We start from the raw sequence: 23,154 nt of genomic DNA on the forward strand, positions 1-23,154 counted from the left end.
CCTTTCCTTAACACCGAGAGAAGTTGTTAATTTGACAAAATTGTTTAAATAATTAAATTTGATTAAATTTCTTTAATTCGAGTATTTATGCATTTAATATAAAATAGTTGAACTTCAATTTATTTGAGTGTTTATATATTTAATTGAAATACATATAAATTCTTGAGTTGAAGAAATTTTAATTAAATTAACAACTTTTTTTTCTCAGTGTAGAGGTGTCTCATCTCTCGTCTATCGCGTACCGTAATCGCTTCCTGTTTTAGAATTGTTAAAAATAATGTGTTTGTTTGTTGTGTGTGTGTGAGAGAGAGAGAGAGTAGAAAGAGAAAGAATTAAGAACAAGCATAAAAGAAAACGATTTGCTAAAATACAGATCTGAAAATAATTGCGTTGGACGATTAAAATAATTTGCTAAAGTATCCAAACTTGTTGCAGCAATATTAATATTTTTGAATATCTTGTATCATTATTTTTGGTGGCACAACATAAATTAGTGATTCTCTAATATGATTGGTTTTTGCCTTTAATTCTTCGTTAAATTTAGAAGCAGAAGAAACTAATCATAGTAAAATTTTCTATTTTGCGATTCAAGTGCAGCTAAATATTTAGATACTCCAATAAAATTGTTTCATGTGATTGTTTAAACGGATATATTTTTTTTACAAAACGCATGTTAATTAAAAGTTGAAAATTATTTGACATTAATTTTTTAATGAGATTCTTAATTTACACTTTCAGTCACGTGTGGATGCAGAGGAATGGATGCACCTTCTACTCTGAGCACCATGTCGGCCTTTTCGGTGAGTAAACTATTGGATTATTATTATTATTTAATGCACGAGATTGCGTTATTAAAATCGCGAGCATCCCGATTGCTATTCGAGGAATCGAGCCTCGGTCAGGCAAATTCGGCGACAGATAAAGAATCAGGCTCCGGAACGATTATCTGTCACACCGCATAAGAAAAAACCCAGATAAAGTCGAGACTTCGCGTTTATACGACGCGACGGTAGCTACCCTTCGCCAAAGTTAAGGACAAACTAACCCTAAGTTCGGGGAACCGGCGCCCCGGGCGATCTCGGCGAGCGGTCCACAATCTGATCTCGCGCGATCGCGAGAAACGAGAGAGAGAGAGAGAGAGAGAGAGAGAGAGAGAGAGAGAGAGAGAGAGAGAGAGAGAGAGAGAGAGAGAACGCGTAACTCACTAGAAAAGCCGGAGATCCCCCCTCCCTCCATTCGATCGTGATGTCCGCGATGGCGCGATAAAGAAATCGGAGTCCGGACTATCTTTCTTCCCCGGATTCAACGGACGGTGGTGAAATGCGGAGTCGGGGACTCCCCCTCTCTCTTAAAACGATCGTGAATCGATGTCGTCGTGTGTATTTGTTTCGGGGCGCGATAACGCGACAAATAGTGGACCGATCGTCACGGCCGGAGAGTGGAAGCTTTATCCTCTAATCGTGGACGATCTGTTCGCGTTTACGCGCTCGCGTTGAGGAATTCCCTTCAGGTTCAGGGGGCAGCGCCCTTGCTGCGCGTTAACTCTCCCCTGCTGCGTACAGACGTGCGATGGTACGCCGGTTGACGAATGGATTCGGCGTGCCTACGTTCGCAGAATGATCGTCCACCCCCCTTCTTCCTCTCATCCATTTGATCCGATTCGGCCAATGTGATAATCTACGCTACTTTTTCTTAACGGGAAGGATGTGCTATGTATTAGGTATTTCATGCATGTTTGATATTTCTTTCTGAACGGTGTGCTAGTTGACGATGGAATTATTTTTTGTTCTTCTATGTTACGATAAATTTTAATACATTTATTATATATAGTTGATATTATTGCCTGATGATAGGATATCAAATTGATCTAGCGGCATGAAAATGACTTCTCTATATCACATAATGATAATAACGGGAAATAATTGCCGCGAGGTTTAATGATTGGCGCGAATTTGGGAGCGTACGGATTGTGCCGTTCATTAAAATCATAAGTAGGATTATTATCTTTCGGCTTATTGGGCCAATTAGGCTAATGTATCGCTTTATGCGTCGGTCGCCATCGCGGCGCGGCAATAAACCGACGGGCTGAAGATTTCTCTCGATTTTATGATCGTATACACGCGCGCGCGCCCCTCGCGACGACGAGGCCGATCGGCGTGTGCGCGACTCGAGAAAACTGTTTCGCGAGTATAAATCCCGTAATAGGATGTAATCCGCGGCGCGCGAACAACAATCAGTGGTCGCGTGATACGACGCAGTATATAAAAATGTGCGCCCGCGCGCGCGCGCGCGCGATCAAGATTAAGCGGATGGTACGCTCCTTATAAGCTTTAATCGAATTGATAAATCATTTTGACTCTCTTTCTCTCTCTTCCACCCCCCTTCTCCCTCTTCAACCGATTAGCCATCTGATATTTTTATTTCCGACTTCTTTTATTTCAGATTCCTCGCCATTGAATGAGATAGCATTAAATATTCATTAAAATTGCATTTTTCCCTAAGAATTTGTATTTTATTCCTAAACAAATGTACAACTTGTTCTAGAGTGACGAGACTCCACATACTTTCGACATTGCGTTGAATATATTTTTGAGTGAATGCCGAACGAATGGAAAGTATGTTGAAACACCTGGCGAAAGGATCCTTTAAGACTTTAAGATCTCGGCGTAATAGTAAGATTTTCAATTTCCTCGTTATCCTTACGAGCACGCGGTTCTGCCTCCGTGACTATATCGAGCCCCCTTTTCTCCTACCGCTACAGAGCCGCCACGCAGCTCCCATTCATTAACGTAACACGATTTATCAATTAGCGTAAAAGGCAGCGATAGATAGTCGTTCTGATATGTTGCCCCCCCCTCCCCGTCTACCGTTGCGATCTTTCCCTCCGTTTCACACCCCCGCAAAACTGTTCCCCCTTTTTACGTGTTTAACTTTCTTTTTACTTTCTCTTTCTCTTTGTTTTTTGTATAATTTTTCTTTCTTATTCCCACCTTGTCTCGTCATTGATTTTCTTTTTGAGTATTTACTTTATTGTATCTTATTTTTCAGAAACTTTTTTATATTATTATTAAAAAGTTGTAAAATGCACCAAGAAAATAAGATGTCGTGATACAGTGATTATAATGGATGTTCACATAATTTCCATTAATAATTCTATGTTTAAATTATCCGAGCCAGTCTCACGTGATCTCGGTTTGAGTTACAGTTGTTTTAAGTACCTCTCGGGGATGTTGATGGGAAGGGACGGTTGTTATTATATCATTTGGTAGCCGCGTAATAGCACATAGTCACATAATAACATAATTAATCTTAGCGTTCGTGTATCATTAATTCCATATAATATAATTTCAGCGGACATTATGTAATGATTAGGTCAACCTATTGAAAATTTCTACAAAATTACACAAACGAAATAATGCCTAATAAACGAACAGAGAAGTTGAAGTAGTTTAGTACTTTCTTGAATTAAGGCAATATAGAGGCAACAATCTACATTTATATATATATTTTATGCGCACATTTTCACTGCAATTGCAATATTAAACTTTGATGCTGGCCTCGGCTCAGGTAAATCATTCTTTGTTCCTTCTCTCTCTCTCCCTCTCTCTCATTGATACATCCACCTCCCCGGCCACTTCCGGCGGATGATCGCAAGCCGCAAAGAATGTAGTCTGAGAGTCTTGTTCATGGTCCCAAACCGTCGGTGCGCAGCGAGGCACGAAACTGTTATTGAAAAAGAAATTAATTCTTCGCCAATCTCGTCTCGCCCCGTGCTTCCGCTCTCTCGATCCCGATCGAGGGAAAAATCGCGCGGATCAACTCGTGACCAGCGAAATAAAAGTGCCGATGAGCCTCGCGCGTTTCCAGCCAGGCCGCAAGCCGTCCGTTATTACTCTTCCACGTGTGTATTATTATTTTGGGCGTATCACTTTTTTTTTTACGCGCCTAGTTTATCTTCGTCCGAGGCGTACGCAGGAATAAATGTATAAATGTTGAAAAGGGAACGCGTGTTAGAGCGGCGTGTGTGCGACGCGGAAGTCGATCCAGCGCAAAAGTTTTCCTTTCCGGCCGGCAGTGGCCATCGGAATGTCGTTTTACCGGTACACGCTGTCGCATCGCGAGGCTTCGAAATCCCCGGGATAAAGTTAGGGCTCAAGCCGGGCAAATGCGAGTTTGAAATGTTGCCGCCGGACGTGCGCGCGGGCCGAATCTCTGCCTTCGGCATAATACTCCGCTCGGCCGAGCGAACTTTATATGCGAATTTCGGCGAAAAATTAAAAGAGAATTTCCGCCGTTAGGTACGGAGGAACCGGTACGGTCTGTGTGATACGTGCGGAGAATTCGTGAGAGCATAACAGCAGAAGGCGGTGGGGGGCGGGGAGCCTATTCTTTGCCAAAGCGCGGATTGTTATTTTATATTTGTTTTGCCGCATAAATTTTGTAATCGAGCAAATCCATACTTTTCGCGCGCGAGTCCCGAGAGATATTTCGATTTTGCAATTTTCGATTGATGGTCTTCTTGGCCGTTTCAATTAACTCGAATGCGCGATGCATTCGCAGCGCACGTCCACGCGAGCGATTCGCATTCTGCAGGAATGCGAATAGCAGGGGCGTGTCGACGATTTGCGAGAAGGATCGAAAGCACAGCCGAGAGAAAGAGACAGACGAGTGATCGCGGAGCGAGAGAGATTGGTGGGCGGGGGGGGGGATGCGATGGAGAGAGGAGGGAGGAGATTCTCTTCCTGGGCCGATACTTATAGTGCCTGGTAATGAAGGTGTTATTAAATAGATTGAGATTAATTGCGTGATTAGTGCTTTATGTGTAATTGGATAGTGAGCTGAGCGGAATCGCCGAGAAGGAATTAAATTGGTGTTCGTGTACGTGTTTATATCCTGAATCTCTTCTTCCTACCTTTCCTTCTTTGTCCCTTTCCTTATTAGTCTTATTCTTGCGATCGCTTCGGGGCTACGAGTCAATCGTTTTCTTTCTTGCGCGTCACATCCTTTGATCAAAATAATCGTAATCAGATATTTTTGTGCATTAAAATTCGCGAGCAATCGTATTCGTATACATAATATTGGAAAAGCAACTTTCCCCACTAGATTAACCGCGAAATCGTTATCGTCGAAGGAAGAAATGCATAGAGCAGGTCGCGAGACAAGATTGAAAAAAAAAAAGGAGGATCGTAGACGACCGCCAAGAGGATGGTAGAGACGCGCGGTGGGCGAGGGGAGGGTTTCTTCTTGGCCCTATTAAAAAGCCCGTTTCCTCCTCCGTTTCTAAAAGCCTCTTATGGCACTCGAGGCAACTGCGAAAGCACTTGAAAGCTCCTGAAAAGCCCGACAACACTTCCCTGGTTGAGTGCCGCGTCCCGCTAGGAGGCCGCCGCGACTTCGCACCCTGTCAGCAAGATACCCTCCGTTCTCCGTGTGTTGCAATATCAGCTCTATCCTATGTATTAAACATCGAGTACCCCTCCTCGCGCTGACTCCGAGTCCAGTTGCCGCGACAGGCTCGAGTCAAAGAAATTCCCTCTTGCGATTTCTGACTGGCGTTGTAAACCGATCTCCCGCGATAATATGTCTTCGTATTTAGCTAAATATTTCGCTCTTCCCTCCTTCCCCCCTTCCCCCTTCTTCCTGGTTCTAAATATCGCGTAATCGAATCTGCCTATTTGCATTTTGCGAGATGATAAAATTGGAGATTGCCATTGATTGAAAAATCTCTAAATCACAGAGATTTAATCTTAGAAGCAATTTCGTGCGAATCATCATTGCAATGTTGCGGCCGGCGTTATCGATCGGTTCAAATTGGACATCTGTATTCGAAAGTGACACAGTGCGGCAGTTACCGAGAGTCCTCTCCTCGGAGTCTCTGGCTGGAGCGCGAGGAAGTCGGACGATATTCTAATGTATTGTAATAAGGCTCGTGGGGAAAAGCCGCTCGCGCGAGAGAACCCATTGGCCCATTTTCATTTAAGACGCCTAGCGATTGGTCGTGGACTCGTAGAAGAAACACTGCATTATGTATGTTCCCGTTATCTTCGCTCGGGAGAGCGCTTCAACACGCGGATTACCAACACCTTCTGTCTCTCTCTCTTGTCCTTCTCCCGTTCTTCTTGTCCTCGTCGCTCGACTCGTACAGCTGTACTTTCCTTCGTTCGCGTCCACCTCGGGAACTCCTTTGACAATCTCCATTCAATACCGAAAACTCAAAAGCGCGCGGTGTTGATTATTAATTAAATAAAAGTTCGGAGATTACACTATGCACCGAGTCGCTTCAAAATGGTGTGATTCTTGCAAATTGATATAGTACTTAAAATCGCGCAATTTACCTGAAGATCCTCGCGTTTATTCAACTGGAAATAATGTTAAATCCGCCGTTTAACGTCTAGCGAAAACCGATCCAGCATCCGGGATGCAACTAAATGAAACAATTCCTGGAATTCTTCCTGACTTGACTGGCCGTGGTAAGGCAAGGGTTGGTTAATTTCTGAAAAGGTCCGGATGGTGGTGTTAGAGGCTCGCTTAATCTGGCGCAGTTTAGACAATTTAGCGCGGTTACCCGGTTAGCGTCAAACATAACCTCGCCACTTGGTCGGGTGTAAAGAATGGCGGCTGTAATGTCGGTCCACGCTCCGTGCCGCCTAGGGGAGGAGGCGAAGGAGGAAGAGACAGGGCTGCGAAGCGCGTGAGCGCGCGGGGGTGGACGGGGGGACGGGCGTGTGCTTACCGGTTACCGAAGCAGAAGGGTAAGAGAAGAGGGGCTGCTACCGCTACTGGTCCGCGCCGGAATAACCCAGCTCTTTAATTTAAAGCCGCCGGACAGTAATTAAAATAACCACCCCCGACACACATACTCCCCCAAGCGGTGCCCAACCTACTCAAGAAAAGGCCTTTCTCGCCCCCTTCGGGGCTCGCGCTTGGATGCTTTCCGGGATAGTCACGTTGCAAACGTTAATAGGAACTGACTTTGCTTTTCCGACAAGCAAATATGTTTAATCCGTTATTTTTAGATTATCGTGTGTAGCTTTCGTGTGAATTTTTTTTCTTTATCTTTAGCTCTTCCTTTAATCAAAATTGACATATATGTATAATTACATTAATTATTACAGGCAATCCATTTTTAAGTCACCTTTTTAATTTCAAACTTTCAAACTACGTCACGAAACGACAAATTATTTTGGACACAATAAAATTGCACTCGCGAATAGTATTCCGATCTGGTTTGAGCACCTTTCCGCTTGTGGTTCTTCTTGTTCGCGATTACGAGAAGGGCCGAAGTCAGGGCGAAAACGTAGCAAAATGGCAAGTTTAATTTTGTCCGTCATGTCCGAATTTCGTACGAGGCGTTCCGTTTTATTCGGGTATCCTGATTGAGAACAAAGATCTGTGAATTATGTGTTAAGGAAGAATTTGTAGGAAGTCAGACAGTTAAATCAGATGTTTTAATATGATTTAACGATTGTTGTTGCGTAAAAGCACACACACGACAATCTTAAAATCAGGTAGCCGATACGGTCGGTCGAGAATTTCGATTAAATGTTTCATCAGCGTGGCATCGGTGCAATTTTCGAGTTGCTGGACGACGCGGTATCAAATTGCAGATAATCATGGAAATTAGAAACGCACGTTACGCGCCCGAAGCGTTTAAGGCGTATAACGAACCGGTTTAATAATTCACTTAACTGAATGTACTTTTCCATCGCCGGCCGCGCACGAAGCGGGAGATTGGCTGCGAAGTGTTGCGCGAAACGGGAGCAAAATAAAAATTAGTCAAAGACAAGGAACGCAAACTTAAGACGGCGAGCGGGATGATTTCATTCGCCATAACTGACCGTTCCCTCAGGATTATTATTTTTTCATCAAGACTCGTGTGAGGATGAAGGGAGGAGGAAGAGACGGAGAAAAAGAGAGTGTGGGTCCAGACGGACGGGCCACCCCGAGAAATTGCATCTCCAGGGTGGGAAGCCCTCCTTCCTACGTTCCTTCCATGGGTAGCCTTCGCGAAATATATACGAGCCGGCAAATTGAAAACTAGCGATCGGCCCGCCTGAATAAAATATCGTTTAAATTGATCGTAACACCTGGTATATCGGCCGCCGGTTATATCGATGCTGGTGCTGGTCACGATTGCAACTTTAAATGCGGATCAGCTTACCCTCTTATGATCTAGAATGTGCATCTCAATTCAGTTATTTCGTGCGAGACAATAATGGAACACGCGACCAGTGATTTAATCGCTTGTACTTGTTTTATGTGTCGGTGTGCAAAATGGTTCTCTACTCGCTTCTCTAAAAATACATATCCTCTTCATCGTTGATAGTCACTGGAGGAAAAAATTGGTAGAGCTTCTTTAATTAATATATGCGCTTATATCCCGTTGAAACTGCGAAACAAATCGAACGAGAAAACCCTGGCATAACTGCATTTTAGGGACCGCGTAACGGTTGCATTTAACGAACTCGAATCGTTCATCGGCGCGCGGGCATCGTTGCGAAGACAAATAAATTAAGTGGATCTCGATGATGGCATCCATTTTAGCGACGAGCAATAATACAAAATAACGTAAGAGCGAATCGATACGCGCAGATCGCAGCGCGCAATTGGAATATACACTCGAGCCTCGATATCGCTTGAACGTTATTTCATTGTTCACATTCCAACGCAATCAGAGGCGGAAACACTTTAAACGGAACCACTTACGTTCTTCGATTCATCAGGAGTTAATATCGGATTACTGTCGGTATTTTTACGGTGCAGCCCCGCGTCGCTCTTTGTTTATTGAATGCGGTACTATTTTCGCGCGGAAAAATAAGACTCTATTTTTTTCGCTCAAATTTACTGCCGCTTAAAGTCCATCAGTCTTATTCGTACGTCGATTACCGCGAATATTGGCGACATACTGCCAGCATTGTATAACAACGAAGTCGACGAAACTTTGATCCAGCGGCGAAAAGACGAATTACTTTTGCACCATCGTCCCCGCGTTTCCCCTGCCGTGTCTCCCCATCCCGTTGGCGGCATTCAATTAGCAGAAATGACGAATCGTAATTTCCCCGAACATCGTTCGATTCAATCAGGGTCGGACGAGTCCGGAGAACACGAATTCGTGCTTTCCAATCGGGCTGATTGGCCGGAGCGTCATTGCGATCGATTAGGAGCAGCCGAGGTGGTTTCGGTGCACACGCGAGAGGGACGGCAGGGTACGCTCCGCTCTTTCCCGCGTAATCCGTTGGATTAGTCAATTATGTATAGCATTACGTCTCCATACATTTGGACAGGTCGCATAGGTCGGACGAGCGAGCGCAAACACGAGGAGAATCCTGAAGGATGCACGGGTTGAGAGATAGACTGAGACAGGAAGGGAGGTAGGCGGAGGGAGGGAGGGAGGGAGGGGGCAGCCAAATGAAAAAGAGAGCCTTTGTGTTTGGGATTCCTGCGCGGCATAGGCGGTAGGGGCGTGAGAGTGGCGGGCGGGATGCAACTGCAATTTGTACCTCTTACTGTCCGCGGGAAGAATGGGTATTGTCTTGCAGGAGAGAAACGAATTGAGCCTCTATGAAGCCCGGCGTGCGAATGGGAATCGATATTTTTAATTTCAGTAGAAGCCAAACATCTACGGCCAGTCGGCCGGGCATCGTCTCCCCGCGTTTCGGGGGAATCCTTCACCTTTTCACCGTTGCTTACGTACCTGGGGCGGGGGAGGATGAAGGAGTCGGAAACGACGGAGGAGGAATGAGACGACGCGCCTCCTGACCCTTCGCCGCTTGTGACACCCGCTAATTGTAACGAGACGGTAAACATCGGTAGCGCCAGAGGATTGTCTCGAAGGGCCTCGTTGTTCGTTGTTACGTTACAACGTAGAGACACGACGCGCGCAAGATGAATTCATTTTCGGTTATATGTAATCTCGACGACAGATCTCGCGACGTTGTAAACGATCGTGACCCGTGGTTTAATTAGAGATGTATTGCATTTTATTGCTATCTGCAATCTAATGATATCTTGAACTTTTATACGTTGTCTTCGCTTGCAAAGATGCATTTGCGACTGATTTAATTTGCGCCCGAGTACATTTACATCTCCTACCATCTTCATCCTGAGAGAAAAAGAAAAAGAGAGAGAGAGAGAAAGAGAGAGAGAGAGAGAGATTAGTGTCGCATACATCAAAGAGTCGCACCCCTGTAACGTTGTCCCGTCTTGAAAAATTTGCACTCACGTCGGCGGTAATTACTCGTCGCGGGCGCAAACTTCTCCCACACGCGTTCCACGAGTGAAAGAAGTCGAGAGAGAAGACTTTTGATTGACTCCCGTGGTCCTTCGTTACGCGGAACGAAGGGCATACAGCACGGCCCACACCCTTTGTTTTCCGAATGCAAATAAGTAGCCTCAACCACTCACCCTCTTCCTCCCCGCCGGCCCCCTTCTTTACCTTCTCCTCCCTTTCCATCCTCCCTTTCTATCTCTATATTCGTCCCTCGCGTAGCCTCTACTTCGCACTCTCTCTCTCTCTCCCCCCCTCTCTCTCTTCCTCTCTCTCGCTGTCTCCCCCTCCCCCTCCCTCTACGTATCTATGTATGTGAGAGTACACCCCCTGCTCTCACACCGCGAAACGCAGAACACAGCGCATGCATATTCATACGTGGACCATGGCTGTGTGTGCACGAGAGGTTATTAATTAACCGGAAGCCTAATCAAGGCTCGTAGTCGAAGAGGGTAGCCGTCTCTCCGCGTCGGTGAAACCACGCCGAAATTGCGGTCCCTGATGTAGGTGGCGTAGGTTTGATCGGCTAACCGCGAAAAAAATACCGATACAGTAGGAAAGCGGTAAACACGATCGCATTCGTGCACGTTCGATTTCGAGACAATGCGTTATTCAAGATAATGCAAAGTCAGTAAAATACACATTCGATTCAGCGTTTACATGTCAAAGATATTTTACAATGAGGTGTCGTTAGGAAAATTACAATGGCGCGAATGAATGCAAAAACGTATTGCAGTCCAAGATTGCGTGCCGACAAGAACTGGAACAATATCGCACCACTCCTTAGAATATGACTCGGGTATAATCGTTGTGCGAGGCATCGACAAAAAGTTAATTCATTTCTAACGTTTCTATCAGTACACCGGTACGTTACATCCCAGAGGTTCTCTGTTGTTAGAAAATTTTCACTACCATTGAATCGGATCGTTAAAAAAAAAAAAAAAAACACTGCTGCGAATTATCGTCAAGTTTCATAATATTTTTCAGTTTTACTTTGATAAAAATAAAATAAAACGATCGTACGTCGTTTACCTTCGTATCGTTCGGAGGAACGCGTATCGTGTGTAACGGGACGGACGACAGGATAGCGGAACGACGCGTAACGATAATGCATTGAAAATGTTTCGACGTCAAATTACATGTGTGAAGTAATATATTTCGAAATCCTAATTGGCTCGCGCACGCAACGCACGTTCAAAATGCATCCTGTCGATGAGTTATCGATACGATGCATCGATCAGGTATTTCCTCTCCCTCCTATTGAAGATTATTATGTCCCCTCGTTTGTGTCTTCTCAGAAATGGATATATCAGTGTACGCGAAGATATATATATATATATATATATATATATATATATATATATATATATCAATATATATATATACCGGGTGTGGTGCCTTACACGGCAGACCGACAATCTCGCGCCATTACGATCGTATAATGATCGTTATCCGAGAGCACAAAGGGTCCAACAGTGGTGCTCAGCTAGAACCGGCGTTTATCGTCCGATCTGCGGCTTCATGCCGGCTGTTTGCATGCGGCGATCACACTTCGCCGCAATTATGATCGAGAGATAGCTCGATCAGGGCCGCATTTACGCGTTGTCGCGCGGCAAGCGCTTTAAAACCCTCTCCCCCCGGAAGAGTTGCAATTTGCGTAATCGTCAGCTAGGATCCATTTTCTAATTGCATGCATTGTTAATTTTTTTTTTTTTTTTTTACGCGAATAATTACTCGAATCGTTTCAACGTGACGCGAGTTGGAGTGACACGATGTCCGTGACAATAGGTACGCGAATAATTACAATCGCCGGCTTCTACTAGCAAGCGCGCGATGTCCCCTTGACAGAGCAAACGCCTATCGAAACGCCGCCAAAACGCCGCCGGGCGCCAAGTATCGACGGGGCGGATTTTAATTTTTCCGGTAACCGTTCGGCCGAGTCCCGACACCTTCCGCGAGCGGCCCTGAAGGCAAACGGGCTTTCTCACCACGAATCCGCGATCTACAGGGTGTAAGGAAGATCATCCGGCTGATCAACGAAGCCGGCTACATGCTCGTATGTAATTTATATTTAAATAAGTTCAGGATTGAAACCGCAAGGTAAATACGAGTTTCGTCGGGCTGCACGTTGCACGCGCTGGTTTCCTCGGCGATATAGTATTGCGGTCGCCAGACGATGCATGGGTAATCGATCATCAACGGGATCGATAGTATCAGCCCGTTGCTGAAATGACTTCTCCCGAAAACGCGCACGACGGTCTTTCCCCTATCGGCGCGTGACGTTTCACGTGGGTGCTCTAGAAACTCCGCGGACCTCTCTAGAAAATGATCGATTGCGGAAGAGCACGCGACGGGCGCTTAAAGCAGCGATATTTTCTAGCGTTATTTATTTAACTCTCTCGTAAATTCGTGGCTTTCGTTGTGCTCTTCTCCCCCTTGCGCCGGGATTGCGCGTAACGAAAGACGAAAAACGGAAACAATGTAAAACAATAAAGGGGGTTCTTACCATAACGGCGCGGCGCAGTCGGCGCACCGCGATATTGTATCCGGAACTGCTTGCAGTTCCACGCAGGATGAGGGTTGCCTTGGCGCGCGGCGCGGGCGGCGGGCGGCGGGAGGGGTGCACACGGGTCAGTTGTCTAATATATGTGATAATAACTTCGAGACGGGGAATCGAAGGCGGCGGCGTGCGAATCTCAGATCTGCATATATGAATTGCCGGCCTCCCTTCCCTCCCCTTATCTCCACACCCTCCTACCCCTACACTTCCCAATCCGCTGCGCTCCTCTCGCCGCGTGTAGGCTAGCACGGCCGTGAATTTCGAGATTGAAATTTGAAATATGGAAATAACAGGAAACGACCTCGATCGCCACTTAAATACGAGCGTTCCTAGAGGTAGAATCCGCGGAAAGTCGTTTTTAAGGCCGCCGCCCTGCCCTGCCGCGTCGAAATTGTTCCTTCCTTCCTTCCCTTTTTTTTTCTTTCTTCCCTTTTTTTTTTTTTAAACGAACGGAAGAGCTGCCGCGCGCGCGAGCTTTATCGACGTCCGCCGCAAGTGTCTTGTGTTTGACGAGCCATTTGCCGATCTCTTCGCGGCGCGCCGGGAAGAACAATATTGTCCGGCGTTGTAACGTTTGAATGGTAAACACTTCGGCGACAGTCATATTTTTTATTAATTTTTCGTTGCAACGCGTCATTTTAAGTACGCGCCGTCGCGGCCATCATTGTTGATATCGCGGGAGGCTCGCGAGCGCGAAATAAATCGCGGCCGATACGTATTGGGAGAGAGAGAGAGAGAGAGAGCCGCCCGTAAAAACAACCAGCAAGATCGATTCGCCGCGCGCGAATCGGTTACGGTACGTGTTTCGCGCGCGTAACAACGAAATATGAAACCGACACAAACGGTCGTCACTGCCTGAAATCGAGACTTCCCTGATTCCGCCGAATTCCGACATACTCTGTAATGACCGACCTCTTTGTGCTAGAAACTCGCGTTAGAAATTCAGTCCCTTGTTACAGTGCGACAAAGCAGGAGCAAAATGGTACAAAAATAAAAAAAATAAAAAAAATAGGGAAGGGAAAAAAATAACTACATTGTATTCAAACGTGATCAGACGCGCGACTTTAATCAATTCTCGTTTGAAACGTTTGTGAAATTAATTTACGCCGTAATCGCAAAGTAGTGTTTCGAGTTTACTTGAATAATAAGGGAATTAATACGGGAATAAGTAAGATTTTAGAAAATCGAGAATAAAACGTTTTCTTACGAAACAGTGCACGATGCGTTTTCCGAGGTCGTCGTGCCCCGCGTTTCCGCCTCTTTTCTCCCCTCTCGAGGATTATGTGTGCAACTTCCTGAGGACGAATAAGGAAAGAACCCAGACCGATAGCCAGGGGTGCCTCCGTTACGGCAAACAAAGTCTTTGTTTCGAGAATACAGAATCGTCGGAATCGTAACACGGAACATTAACTGGGCGGAAAGCATAACAGGGAACGTTCCGTCGCGCGGACTAGATGCATAATGTAATGTAACATAATGCATGTTTCACTTTGAACCATAATTGCAAAACACGAAGGTACTTTGTTATTGATCGCAATAGTAAAATTCATATCTTGCTGTTTTGAAATATCGAATTTCCCAAACATTTAAGCCTTTATTCTATGAATATTTTAGCCATATTAACACTTTACATATATACATAAACCTGAATGTGTATGTGTCTGTGTTTTCTCGAATACCATCGCAATTTCTCGAGAAGGAAAATAATGAAATTGTCTGCTTCTGTATCGTATAACAAGTTGAGTTCAATTATGATTATGGCCGTCAGTTTCTAAGAGAGAGAGATATCATGAGCGGTTTTTCTGACAGAGCGATTAGAATTTAAAACCACGCGACTCCATTTATGACTTAAGAATCATCGAAAGAAGATATAACGACCGTTTCCACGCACTTCTCGAGTCCACAAAATAGAAAAAGAGGGCGAGAGAGAGAGAGAGAGAGAGAGAGAGGAGAAGAGGGGCGAGAAAGAAAGAGAAAAGAGATGGTAGAGAAGGAAGGAGAGGGAGTGAGCGAGAGAGAAACGAGCTGGCGGCCGGTGCTGTAGAATTATTAATTAAGCACACTAATTAAGCGCGTTCATCGTGCTCGCCCGCGGGGTCAGCCAGTGCGCGCATTGTGAAAGGAGCACGCGATTACAAACGCGTTCGTTAATAAATTACCTTTACGCTAGAAACGCTGCCTTCCCCTCCCCATTCTTTTCCTCTCTATGCTTTCGTTCAGCTATTAAAAGTCGTTGTTCGCAGCCGTTTATTACAGTAAAAGGCCCGACTACGCGGTCACATGAACATATCTTGACTACCGAGTGATTATGTCTCTTCGATCGACGTAAGAAACAAAAGAAAAATGAAAAAGAAAAAAGAAGAAATCTAACATCGTTTAGACAGCTGCGCGGTTATGATCTTTCCAGAGTGTAGCGTTTGAATTATTTTTTTCTACTTGTTGTATGTAAAGTATCTAAACTTACCCGTGGTAACTTTTTTTTTGTACGAAATGAATAAGCGAGAGAAATCTTGTATCCTGTTAAAATTAGCACGTATCCGTGAAACTCGGCATGCCGTGGCGAGAGACACATGGTCCATTCGCGGCTGTCCGATTCTTGCAAATGCGGCCGTAACGGTACTGCTAAGTAGCCGATCGCGAGCGTGTAGGTCGAAGATGCGTCTTTAATGATCATCGAAACTTCCTGGTTCGCGAGTCTCTCACGCGAGAGACTCCCACCTCCCTGCGCCCTCCGTCGCGTCGCCCGGTATACCATAAGTCGCTTAACGAGGGAATCGGCGGCGAAGGGGCGAAGGAAAGGGACCAGGAGGGTACGACATTATTAACAGTCTCTCGTTATTTATTCCTCGTTAATCCCATGCATTTATTACGCTGCCGTACTGTGCTTTCTCCGCGAGCATTCGACCTTCCCCTTCCACTTCCTCTACGATACACGGTTGGGAAGTGCACGACTTAATGAATCGATTCGTTAACCCTGATAACGACTTTGTCACCAGTTTTGTGAGAAGCAATCAAATATTTCTCTGTTAATCTAGTAACGCGCTCCGATCAATAATATCTGTCTATTTCAATTAACGTACCATTTTTTTCTTATTATAGGACGAGCAACTGGTTGTATTATTATTATTATTATGACCAATGAGTTTTATAGTTAATAATTTCTTATACTTTTCATTATTTTTATTTATAAATTGGATATTTTTAAAAGCGGTATAATTTAAAAGACTCGCAGGTACGATTTAGACGACTGACTGCTTAAGTCGTACTTTTCGCACAACATGCCGCAAAAAAGTTTATAACAAGTTAATTTGTTATTGATGAAGGATTGAATTGTTGAACAAGGTATATAATTTCCAGCATTTATTTGCGTAAAAGTGAATACTAAAAGGAAATTTAAGCCTTAAGCAGTACGCATTCGGCAACTCTTCCTTGTATACTTACATATAATATTAATCAAGTGCGGGCGCGCGTATATAATTTCTCATAACATTATTTATTAATAAGAAAATATTAGATCAAAAGTAAGATTCACAAAAGACTTTGAGAATTCTAAAAGCTTAATGGTAATCGAGCGTAATCAAGCGGGTGTTCCTGTTCTTCATCTTGAGAATCGTAGAGAACTCGTTCTTTTTTTTTTGAACATCGACTTGACATAATCTCGGGATTAACGTTCACGTAGGTGTGAAAGATTAAATTACAGGCGGGTCGTTACAATAGGATACTACGCACTTGCGCGCGACGAATTAAAGCAACAAGATACTATTCGAGAAAGGATTAAGAGTTTTTACCGCATCCTTCTTGTCCACCAGATAAATGTCACATTGGCCTTAACGAGCATTCTGAATATTATACTTCGCTCTATGAGACCATAACGCTCGAAAAAGCATTTTTAATATCACGGTGATGAAATATCGAGCGTATCTCTTTCGAAATTTTATTGAAATGTCTCTATACATATATATAATATTTGAATTAATTTTGTTTAAAATTTATTTGTGTTGAAAGAGCAAATCTTGCATATCTCGTAAACAAAAAATAAAACGCACCGTGTATTTTTCATTTAATTAATTTGAATGATATTAAAAGCAAATGAAAATTCTATTAATGGTTAGAGGAAGCAGGAAAAAAAAACTTTCTAATATTAAATCGACAAATGCAAGGACAGAAGGGCCGGTAATAAATACATATATATAGGAACAGGTAAATCTAAAAAAAAACAATATCTCGATATAGAAACTGTTAAGTTTGTATGCCAACGTTACGGTTTACTTCAAACGCTTTTCAAGACAACGGCCAAACTGAAGAACGGAAACATCGCCGGATATGCGCGTCAAAGAGAGGTCAGTTGTGCGAAGGGTCCAAAATTTTAGGCAAACAATTCTTGGGAAGGAGAGCAAACAGATTCATATTCTCGAGAGCGTAGCAGAGGATCCATATTAACTGATAAACTTCTCCCCGCAAAGATTGCGGGCACCTGCACCTCCGTGTGAGAAGCGAGGATTGTTGGGTCTCGTAAGAGGGCACCCGTCCGCGCGCGTATCCCGCGCGCGGCCACGCTGCATAAAGAAGTTCATTATCGCGACGTTTAATTATATATTTATTTTTAGAGTCCTTTGTCGAGCCCCGGAGTCCTTTACTAGGAAAAGAGTTACGCCGATTCTCGGTAACCCTTCCCACCGTCGCCCATTGCTAGCTGACTGCTAATGAATTTTCACCTTTTTTCGCCTTATTTGCTCATTAGTGCTTTACCCTCGCCTCGTCCGCTCCCTCTCTGCCGCCCGCCTAACGGCGGCCCCCCCCTTCTCCCTCCCCCTCGCCTCACCGCACCCTTAATCCCGACGCGACGGCCGTTCCTTCGCCCATATGGGCCTCGGTGTGTTTAGCATGCTCGGCGCGCGAGTAAAAAGGATTCGATAATTTAGTTATGAATACGTCTAATACGAGGCTCGCTAGTGTGCGTTTAAAAGCGACGGGTGGATTTCCTACGCGCGGAGCTATGCGCGATACGATGGGAACGATACACGAGGGGAAGAAAAATGAAAAAAAAAAACAGGAAAGAAAAAGAAACGCGCATAGGCACGTCGCTTTGTTTCTTCGCGCGTCGAAATCGCGTTGGATAAAGTTCCGTTTGGTTATTCGTGCGTATTGAGTTCTCGGCCGCTCGATTGAGTTGCTCGGCTGATCGAGTTGGCTGGCGGCTCAACCAAGTTCACTCTAATTTAGACATTTTCGAGTGCGGCGCGGTGGTACCGGCGGCGGTGGCAGCAGCGGCTATATTTGTTATATTTTCACTCGAATCATTATTACGCGGCACCCCATGCGTACCGTACGAGGGGGATTACGCTTCAATCCGGTCCGCTATAAATTGGGCGGTATCGCTGTCCGTATTGACGCTCATGTACTCGTACGTGTACAGCTGCGTTCACAAACTCGGCGCTACCGGACGTTAGGAACTTTCTCTCTCTCTCTCTCTCTTGCCTTTGGGAATCGTTCTAGCCTATTCGATTAATCTTCGGTGTCCACGCAGCTCTGTCCCATTCTCTGTCCAGAGTCCCCGTGGAACGATCAGTTAAAAATCGCCTTCGCATCGACGGGCCTTTGCACCTGTAGCGGAGAGTCTCGCGCGCACAACTGACTGCAACCGTCGGGCAAAACTTTTCCGCGTCTGCTTCCGGGCTCGTTGCGGGAAAAAGGGTTGCGGCGACCGCGCAAGAAGAGACGGAGAGGAAAGGGATGGAGAGGGGAGAGGGGAGCAAAAGGTGCCTCCGGAGGGCAAATGATGGGAAAAAAGGATGCGCGGAGGAAAAGATCTGGGGAAAATCGTACGTCGAAAACGGCAGAACGAGACTCGTGGAATCGCGGCAAAAGAAATATCGTCGGTCAACGGAGATAATCCGTATCCTGGTAGTAACGACGACGGGATGGACGTCGCGAAGGGGGAGCGGCGGGGAAGGGGAGAAAGAAAGGAACGGCGGGAAGGGAGGGCGGTCAGGGGGGGGGGAAGAGAGAGGGTAGTCAGAAGGGAGGAACTACCCTTAGTTGGTTTCCCTCAGGAGGTTTTATAATGGCGTCCAGTTATTACCGCAGAATCCACGGACACGACGCGAATCTCCGACAAGGGATGAAGACCGATTTAACAAGTGCTCGAATATACGGCACGAGTGCGCAGACGGAGAAGGAGAATCTCGGTAGTAGGAAGGACGCGAGATATCCGACGAGTACGAATCGCTGATAAGGATTGTCCGGCTGGCCCGATAACGATTACGCGCGGATATATAGAGGGATACGTTGACTACGTTTCGTTGTTTTTGACGATAGGGACACGTGGACGCTCAATAATGCGAGCGTGAATAATGACCGTAATTAATATTAGGCAAAGCATGTAATTTACCATCGTTGAGAAGATTTATCGGGTAGCAGGCAGCTGCGCGAGCGACGTCACGTTTAGTTAGCGTCGCGATGCGTTCGCAAATTACTTAGCCGTGCCATTTTCAATCCGTGTCACTTTCAAAAAAGAAGTTGAAGTTATAAGCTAGATGAGACGGGAGACTATAATAATTTCGGCGGAAACAGATTCTTTCTGTCGATTAACGGATTTAAACGTGAGCTTCGAAAGAGATTCGCTGCGCGAATAATTATACAGCTCTGCAAATAATTATTATGCTGTTTATTCGGGAAAATATACGAATCCATTTGACATTCCAGGCTCTCGCCACTGGAAATAATCAGTACAAACGGACTTTCTTAATTCGATTTATCGACCAGTTTTGATGCGCCGGATAATTAAATGTTGAAAATCGATCGGACGTGGGCGACGGATGATATCGGCCGCGGATTTTCGCTTTTGACGCGAAAGCGAGCACAATGCGCGATAAAGGGTAGTTCATTTGCGCGCCGCGCGCGTTTATAACCGTATAATATAAAAAGCTCTCAATTAAAAAGTCGACTCCCCGTTCGAATAACCGCACCGGACGCAATGCGTCAGCGCTTTTTTTCTGATTCTTGCGTTTCATTAAAATCACAATGTAATTGGTAATACGATAGTACGTTTTTTCATTAACACTGCCGGGGCATTATGATTATGGTGAAAGGCTTCCGCAGTTGCAGTTCCCGACAGCTACACCACAGTTTCAAAAAAATAGGAAATGATTAAAAGTTTGAAGGGGAATAATCTTCGAGGATAATGATTTTTCAAATAATCGGATAAAATGCATTTTTCAAAAAAAATTCAATTTATCGAGTTATTATCTTGATGGAACAAATTATTTTAACGATCTGAAATAAAAAATACGCGATATTGTTCACGACGTTTGTATTGTATTTTTATACGATAGATTCTGCATTGTATAGTAGGACAACATGTGAAGGTAATAAACATCGTTTTCTCCATCAGCCTAAAAAAAAAAAATTATTTCGGACTTACGGACGGTAACGAAGGCAAAAACAAGACGCGGAATCTCTTCCGTATTGCACTCGTGCCAAAATTCGAGCACGTTAGCTAATCTCGGCTCGAACTAGAGAGGACTCCCGCGAGCAATGCCATACTTCTCCCTGATATACGAGATGTCAATTTAATGGCATCTACAAAATGTTCCTCTCTCCCTGATGTTGAAATTAGACTTTTCAGAAACGACTCAGAGGATACAGCGGAGTAAGTGTATCTGCCTAATTTCCGTCGGTCTGAAAAACTTGATGTTCTAAGAACAGAATTATTTTGCATCTGTAATCTCAAAACTAAATGATGTATCAACATTGCCCGCAAATGCACGAATTAAGCGAATATATTTGGGTGCGTATAACGCGCTTCTGTTTCTCACGCACACACACACGTATGCACAAACACGTAGTACATCCTGCCTTCTTTTGATCTCCTTTGAGTGCAATCGAGGCCCCGAGTTTAAGTGCCGGCAGTGGAAAGAGAAATGACGCTTCGCATGTATTTTGACTAATTAACATACGTGAAAATCCTCTTAATTGGGTGATTAAACGCCTGCGAAGGGACTCTAGTGGGGAAACAGGTCTTGCGCGTTCTTTTATTTTCGATTCTTGCTACACTCTTTTATCTCCATCGCCATCGTATTCGCGAAAGATCAGCGTTATCGTAGACTCCGCTCGCATCTAGCCCGAGATGTACAGCCTAAATCTAATCTGGTCCCGCTTAGCCTAATTTTAAGCAATGTATTCCAAGTTAACTCGTCTAGTCTGGACTAGTCTTGTGTTTAGTCTCCCTTATCCCGAAATAATTCATTCAAGGCTAACTCGATTGGAAGCTGGCCCAGAGTGGACTTAAAAAGATTACGTTCTTTAAAATTAGATTTTATATTTAAATACCTCCGTTAGAAATTGCGCCGCGACATAATTGATGTCAGAAAAAGGAGAAACCCCGCCTACTTCGCGACCTTAGAAATCGGCAAGCAAACCATTTTCAATGGGTGGACGTAGTTTATCACATTAGGAGCGGTCTCCTCTGACGATTACGACGAATTTTTTGCTGTCGCATGGGATATCGCGGACCGGTATGTTCGCTAACGAAGGAAAATCGAAGAAGAGGTGGCCAGGTGGAAGAAGCGGAGGACGGTTATCTATTCAATTATCACCTCGGAACGGCCGCATACGTATGAACAGGTAATCCCATTTCACGACTTCCGGCCATTCTCGGCCTTTGAGCGACGTGTCCTGTGACGTCACGTATGTGCTATCTTTGACTTTACGGATGCGTAGCTTGATTTTGCCACCCCATCACTCGCTAGACATATTTTTTAATTGCCAAAATTATATAAGAAACTTAACATTCCACGTAATTTTAGAGGAAGTGAGATGAGATCACTGTCGATGTGGCTAAGGTACATTAATACTGACAATATCAAACCAAGCTAGATCAAATAAACTGCATCAGTCCCAGTAAACTAGATCACATTCGCGATCAGATTGAGCAAAATTATAACTTGGCCTAAGGACCGAAGCAAGGTAGCGCTTGCATTTTTTTTCTAGACAATCAACTCCTTTGAACGTTTATTGCTAATCAACTTGTAAACGATCGGAAGATTATTACTTACAGGTATCTGTAATCGGGATAAAGGTTTCTTCGGATATAAGCGAAGTACAAGTCCGTGCTACTGGCAATTTACTATCTTCTGGTAATTAACCGCTTCCTTAAGCCGAGTCGTATCTCCCCTTATCTGTTTCAGCGTATCTGCCTTACACACGTGTATACGTGTACTGCGTACATTCTAAACAAAGAGCCATTTTCCCACATAGTACACCGTGAAATTCTACAATTGCGTGTGCGTGTACGATAGCGCATGGGCGATGAAAATCTCTGTAGCTATTTAAGGTAGCCTATCTAAGGCAGAGGTGGGCAACCTTTTCGAGGGTCGACTGAAATAATCTCCAATGCGTACAGTTCGCGCACGCACTAACTTATATTATCATTAAAAAAATATATAATATGGTGAATTATTCGAGAAACTGTACCGAATACAGTGCGCGCTCTGCGTGCGTGCGTATGTGCGTGTATATGTGCGTGTGTCAGTACTCTCTTCTAAGAATTTTAAAATACCTTTGCAAACCGTTTTTCGAATAGCCGAGTAATTAAGCTTTTGTACCGTTTCCCAGCGCGTTCTTTTGTCCCTCAAAAGGAAACCCAGTATCTTTAACGGTTTTCCAGAAAAATTAGGAAGGCTTGCACGAAGTCTTTGCGCAGGCAAAATTAAAAAATTTATTTTATTTGCGAAATTTAGAAACGCAATTACAGAAGCGTTATTATGGTACTAGTCAACAGAAAATAAAATAGGCGAAGCTTTATTGAAAGGCTGTATTCTAGGGGCGGTATTTGCAATAGTGCAAACTTCTCTACGTTAATATTAAATCTGCTCGATGTTTAAAAACTATTTACTCGAAATTTGAGTTGCAATTTTTTTTTTAATCGTGTAAATTCCCGTTAACCGTGATAAAGTAGCAATTTGGCTTTGACGACTCAACCAAAGGATTAATACAGTGCTATTTTGTCCAAAAACAATCTGTGAGGTTTAATTGCAAATAGTTGGAACACGTTGGCAGTCATAATTGACCGACATTGTCTATATTTTTGGGTCATTTTCAAATGCCAAAGATATTGTTTAGAATTTGCAAGTGTTGTATTTTGTTTTTCGTTCTCAATTTACAAAAACAAGATGCATTATTCGCATTGAACAGTCAGTCGCTCATATAGAAAGGTTAACAAACGTATACATCAAAAAGTATCATTTTCACAATCTGTTTGTCAAGAATAATTGCCAAAGATAGGCTTATACTAAGCTTAACGTGTACAGTGCTTAGTTTGGCATAC

At 44.3% G+C, this 23,154-nt stretch overlaps 2 protein-coding genes across 2 annotated transcripts in view; one reads left to right on the forward strand and one right to left on the reverse strand.

Moving 5' to 3' along the window:
• Positions 1-23,154, reverse strand: part of LOC105835640 (LIM/homeobox protein Lhx9) — a 174,204-nt gene that overhangs the window by 103,532 nt on the left and 47,518 nt on the right. The window lies entirely within an intron of this gene.
• Positions 1-23,154, forward strand: part of LOC105834084 (protein spaetzle 5) — a 131,534-nt gene that overhangs the window by 6,511 nt on the left and 101,869 nt on the right. Inside the window, exon 2 of the mRNA XM_036293857.1 lies at positions 739-800. Coding sequence (XP_036149750.1) covers positions 759-800 — 42 coding nt within the window. The 5' untranslated portion in view covers positions 739-758. The remainder of the gene's footprint in view (positions 1-738; positions 801-23,154) is intronic.

This window comes from Monomorium pharaonis, chromosome 11 (genome assembly GCF_013373865.1).
Source record: "Monomorium pharaonis isolate MP-MQ-018 chromosome 11, ASM1337386v2, whole genome shotgun sequence".
Lineage (NCBI taxonomy): Eukaryota > Metazoa > Arthropoda > Insecta > Hymenoptera > Formicidae > Monomorium > Monomorium pharaonis.